We start from the raw sequence: 950 nt of genomic DNA on the forward strand, positions 1-950 counted from the left end.
CAAAACTGGTTGATCCACTCTGAGAAGGTGCTATTTAAGAGACTGAGATGAATACAGCACGTCAGACTGAAGAAGTCTCTCGGACGAGAGACGAAACGTTTCTACATTTTTTGTTGTTTTGCTTTGTTTTGGGTTTTTTTGAATGTCCAGAGGACCAGATTGAACTTTTTTAGATTTTTCTATCTGGATTATTGAGCATGCATCAGGATATTTACCCTCTTGTTTACATTTAGCAGCGAGTTACTCAAAGGTTTGAATTTCAAGAGTAAAGTAAATAAAAACAAGTAACTTTACTACAAATACACTCACCTCTCTTTGCGACCAACGACAGATACCGCCTGACGCCCCACATCCTTCTTATTTGATTTAAATGTTTTATTTTCGTTAGAACGTCATGAAGATAAACAGCCCCGTGGTTTGTTTGAAGTCCGTCAGTTTCAGCTGTTCGGCGCAAACACGGTGACTCGCATTAGTTCCGGTGTAAGGTGTCTCCTTAGTTCTTCTTCTTCTTCTTCTTCTTCTTCTTCTAGTATTGTTTTATGGCGGTTGGCATACCAACTGCTAGGTGCATTACCGCCACCTACTGAGCTGGAGTGTGAGCAGGAGACATATACGCAAAATAAATAAATAAATAAATAAAATAAATAAATAAATAAAAATAAATAAATAAATAAAAATTCTGTGAAATTACTTAACCTTGATACCTCATCTAAATTCTATCTATTAAATTTGTTTGTTTCAAGAAAATAATAATTTGATTTTTGACTTTATTATCATCACTACTAAAAATGTTATTCATTGTAAATTTTATATTCATTTTATCCATTTCTTTTTGGAAACTTCTTCTTTCGAATTCATATCCAGTACATTCCATAAAAACATGTTGTACTGTTTCAGGGAGATTACATTTGTCGCATTGTCCCGTTGCATGTTTTCCTATTACTTTAAGT

General features: G+C 34.0%; 1 protein-coding gene across 1 annotated transcript in view; it reads right to left on the bottom strand.

Moving 5' to 3' along the window:
• Nucleotides 1–473, bottom strand: part of tefm (transcription elongation factor, mitochondrial) — a 47,620-nt gene extending 47,147 nt beyond the window's left edge. The window contains exon 1 of the mRNA XM_037690574.1: nucleotides 310–473. Coding sequence (XP_037546502.1) covers nucleotides 310–352 — 43 coding nt within the window. The 5' untranslated portion in view covers nucleotides 353–473. The remainder of the gene's footprint in view (nucleotides 1–309) is intronic.
• Between the last annotated feature and the right edge of the window lie 477 nt (nucleotides 474–950).

The sequence above is a fragment of the Nematolebias whitei genome, chromosome 16 (assembly GCF_014905685.2).
Source record: "Nematolebias whitei isolate Nwh7 chromosome 16, NemWhi1, whole genome shotgun sequence".
Taxonomy (NCBI): Eukaryota; Metazoa; Chordata; class Actinopteri; order Cyprinodontiformes; family Rivulidae; genus Nematolebias; species Nematolebias whitei.